Below are 4,454 nucleotides of genomic sequence, written 5' to 3'. Positions count from 1 at the left end.
TTTTTTTTTTTTTTTTTTTTTTTTTTGCTATGAACTCTACTGTATTGTTCATTCCTTGTAGATTCCTCTTACTGGAGCAGATTCTATCATTGGAAGAGCTGTAGTTGCCCATGCTGATCCTGATGATCTTGGTAAAGGTATGAATCCCTAGTTCCCATTGACCCATGTGATTGAGGTTTAGCTTTAACTTGTTTAAAGTAGTATGTTCTTTTGTTAGAGAGAGTAATCCTGCAACTAGACATAACAAAGTCTAGTATATTGTGAAAAAATGTTCTTTAAAGTTCTAGGTTTATGATTGTTAAGAGTCCCACATTGATAAAATAAGAGGAAAAATATGGGTTTATAAATATGAGTTAGACTAGCTAATTGGTTGGATTCAATCTTTTAGTGTGGTTTGGCCAATGTGCATTATAGCCCAGTTGAGTGACCATTGCCCAATCTTAAATTATAACAATGATGAAAGCAAATAATGGAAATATTGTCTTACATGTAGACAAGGTGTAGATTTGGTTAGAGGGGGGCATTGGTGAAGCTGGTTTCAACTATTCTACATAATTTTAATTACACTTTAAGTAGCATGCTTGGGGAGATGGTAAAATGATTGGACCTAGTGTAAAAGATTCATCCATAAATCCATAATGAAACATTGTAAGAAAATCTATCTTTGAAGATAGTTTGTACATGGCTGGCATAGGGCTGGCATGAAGTGCATACTAAGCACACTTAGCGCGCTGTATGCTTATGGAGAAACAATAACTTTTCAGTTTTGGACAATGCCTCTATTATACAGCAATATAATGAATATATTTTAGAGCTTTAGGAGCAAGCTTTGGGGGTTTATTTGATCTTTCTTCTTCATTTTGTTTGTTTTGTGTTTTTGTTTGTTTGTTTGTTTTTGTTTTGTTTATATATATATATATATATATATATATATAACTCGATTTGGTTTCAGTATAAATGTTACCATATCGGTTACTCTATGTTAAATTGCTGCTGTTGTTGCATTAGGTGGTCATGAGCTCAGTAAAAGCACCGGAAATGCTGGTGGCAGAGTTGCTTGTGGTGAGATTATTCATCTTTTGTTATGTTTAGGGTGGTTGCAATTGCTTAAATAAAGTGATAGATTATCTGATCTCTGGACTGTAAAGGTTATAAAAACTAGAAAACTAGATTTGCTTAATAATGTAAGACAAAAAGTTGATACTGATGACACAGATTTATAATGTGAATTGATTGTCAATAGAACACAGAATTAGAAGTTCTTTATGTACATGGCGGGGGAATTCTTTCTGGTTACCTGTTTGTTTCCATTTTAAGCACCTCCTAAAACTAAACATCATATTCACATTTTGCAGGTATCATTGGTCTGCAGGGTTAGATGTGAAAACTCCGCGAGGAAAGTTTCAATAAAGGATTCATCAATATTGATGAATATGTTTGTGTTTGTGAGCTTTTTTGACCAACTTTCATTAGCTCTTAACTGAATATGCTGTAGGCTGTAGCACTGCAGAAACTGCTGAAGCTTTTTTGTTAATGCATCTTACTGCTATTGAGCTCTTAAGTTATCTTCTGTGATGGAAATTGAGTACTTATTGTCGTTGATGTTCTGTTGTTTGTCTGGATCCAATTCAGTCTAAATCTTGGGACTTCCTAACGTATCTAATAGCACGGCAGAATAGCCTTACTGCGGGGATTTATGAATGTTTTGAATGTTTTATTTTGGGTACGAAATTTTGGTGGTAGGAATTTTTGTACCTTATTATTTGACTTAGTTTTACTGGTTAATGCCCAATGTTTATATTTAAATAAATATTTGAAAGTATATCAGTGTTAGATTATATAGGAGAAGTTTATACATAGGTAATTGAATGTCGAATTTGTTTATTTAAATATGTAACTCAAAATATATGAATCCAAGATAATATATGAAATTTATTATAATTGTCACTAAAATAAATGTTTGTAACTTTATAAAATTGATAGTTTAAATGTTTTGTCTAAATAAATGATGGTTTAAATAAATATTACTTCTGGTTTGAATTTTTCTAAATATTCTTAATTCTTTTTGAGTAACATTGTCACTGTCTTCATCTTTACTATTTGTCATTTTCCTTATTGTTGGTAGTGTGTTATTTGTAATTTAGTTACTGTTGGTAGTATAGATGACAACATCATGCAAGATTATGATATAGGAGTTATGGACTTTATCTTTATTATTTGTCCTTTTCCTTATTGTTGGTAGTGTGTTATTTGTAATTTGATTATTGTTGGTAGCATAGATGACAACATCATGCAATGAGATTATGATATAAGAGCTCTGGACTTTCTTTTAAGTGTTCTGTTCGGGGTTCATTTGGCTCAATCATTATTGTTGAATGAGTAATTGTGGATAAAGAAATCGCTAGTTTAAAGAAAAAGATTAAATAAATTAGTAAAAATTTGAAAATTTTAAATATGATGTATTCCAAAGATATTAAAAGGTAGTTTCTTACTTCAATTTGTTGAGTAAACGAGTACTTTCATTGTCAACAAATTCTCCAAGTAGTTAATATGATTAGTTTTAAACTATTTATTTTATTTCTTTTCATGGTATTAATAAAATACTTGGTAAATAAATATATAACATTATTTTGTATTGGTCATTTTGATATTTAATTACAAAATAGTGTAAAAAGAACATAATGATCAATGTAATGAATATGAATTTCAATGTACAAACGGGTCCGAACACCAGCTCCTAAAATTTTTACGGTTCGTGACCGGTACGTAGGTTCGCAACTTAATAACAACTATACTCACTTATAAAAATTCTTTTGAAATATCTGAAGATCATAACTTAGGAATGTCAACGCCTTAGGATAATGTTAATAAAATACGGGGTATTACAGTCCAACCTCGCCTAGCAAGGCAATGTAATCAACCCTATGGTCGCGACCGTGCGCGCCGGTCCCGACCTTGGCATTCCCTATGGTAGTACAGGGGGACGCCCCCACTCACTACCTAGCGGAAGAACCTATTATGGGCAGCTTGCCCCTTGACAAGGCCGAGGCCAAGCGGGTGAGGAGAACCAACTTGTTTCTCGGTGATACATTCTACAGGAGGTCAAGTTTGGAGGCCTACCCTGTCCTCCCCGTGCACGCACGACCTACCTGCTAGCTAGACCATATCAAACAGTACAAGGAGATGGGCGTCCTACCCCCGGACGGGGCGAAAACCAAGCTCGTGAAGAGGAGAGCTCCAACCTACCCGCTCCTCGGGAACTTTCTCCGAAGCAAGGTCCGTCATAGAGGAGATCTAGAGGGCAGCTGCGCAGCTCCCCAAGGGGCCTGCACCATGGCTAGGAGAGCAATCCTACAATGCTACTCCTGGCCTAGCATGGCCAAGAAATGCACTAAGTCGCTAACCATGCAAGGAGTTGCTCAACCTGTCAACAATCCCAAGTCGACCTGGGCCGGTCAGCCACCAAGTACACCCCGATCAGCTCGGTCATCCCATTCTCAAGGTGGGGGGTAGACCTAGTCGGAGCCCTACCCGTGGGGTCAGGCAAGAGGGGGTACCTAATAGTAGCTATGAATCGGCAAGATGACCTTTGATTGAGGAGCTAGACGCCACCCTGTGCGCCTACCACACCATGCCCAGTATGGAATGCTGAACATTTATTGAAGTACTATCAGTAATTCATTTGTTAGAAGGTGGTCTGTCCCCTTCATTTCAATAAACTTTGTGAAATTTTCGCCATGGATGACTCATTTTCACTACTTTTAGGGGGGGAAGGGAGTACCTACCCGACCTCTCCAATCATACCCTAAGGGGGCACGGGGTCTGACCTCGCGTACTAACCCCGACGGAAGAGCTTGACGACCCGACGTCCAAGGACACAAGTCGGAGAGCTATCGTACCCTAAGGGGGCACGGGGTCCGACCTCGCGTACCAACCCCGACGGAAGAGCTTGACGACCCGACGTCCAAGGACACGGGTCGGAGGGCTATTGTATCCTAAGGAGGCACGAGGTCCGACCTCGCGTGCCAACCTCGACGGAAGAGCTTGACGACCCGATGTCCAAGGACCCGAGTCGAAATGCTATCGTACCCTAAGGGGGCATAAGGTCCGACCTCACGTACCAACCCCGACGGAAGAGCTTGACGACCCGAGTCGAAATGCTATTGTACCCTAAGGGGGCATGAAGTCCGACCTCACGCACCAACCCCAACGGAAGAGTTTTTGGCTCGAGAGTACCCTTGGCCAAATAACTACATACTACCAAAAAAAAAAAAAAAAAAACAAAGGTAGTCTATGGCGAGAGGGGCCCGACCCCCAAATCAAGCCCAAGCCCCGAGCTTGGACCAAGAAAAGGCATCGCCGCCACAACGGAGCTAGGCCTTGGCCGAGGCTAGGTCCGCGACTCCGACCAACCTCACCTCAGCAATGTTTTGGCCAAGCGGGGGTTGGTTAAG

At 39.4% G+C, this 4,454-nt stretch overlaps 1 protein-coding gene across 3 annotated transcripts in view; it reads left to right on the top strand.

Moving 5' to 3' along the window:
• The window catches only part of LOC116014762 (superoxide dismutase [Cu-Zn]-like), a 4,049-nt gene extending 2,442 nt beyond the window's left edge, over nt 1-1,607 (top strand). For all 3 annotated transcript variants that reach the window (XM_031254709.1, XM_031254711.1, XM_031254710.1), the window contains exons 6-8: nt 62-137; nt 1,009-1,062; nt 1,356-1,607. In XM_031254709.1, the coding sequence (XP_031110569.1) occupies nt 62-137; nt 1,009-1,062; nt 1,356-1,378 (153 nt within the window). In that variant the 3' untranslated portion in view covers nt 1,379-1,607. The remainder of the gene's footprint in view (nt 1-61; nt 138-1,008; nt 1,063-1,355) is intronic.
• The last annotated feature ends 2,847 nt before the right edge of the window (nt 1,608-4,454 follow it).

The sequence above is a fragment of the Ipomoea triloba genome, chromosome 4, assembly GCF_003576645.1.
Source record: "Ipomoea triloba cultivar NCNSP0323 chromosome 4, ASM357664v1".
NCBI lineage: Eukaryota > Viridiplantae > Streptophyta > Magnoliopsida > Solanales > Convolvulaceae > Ipomoea > Ipomoea triloba.
Note: the sequence above shows the minus strand (reverse complement) of the source record. Positions and strands in the feature narration are given on the sequence as shown.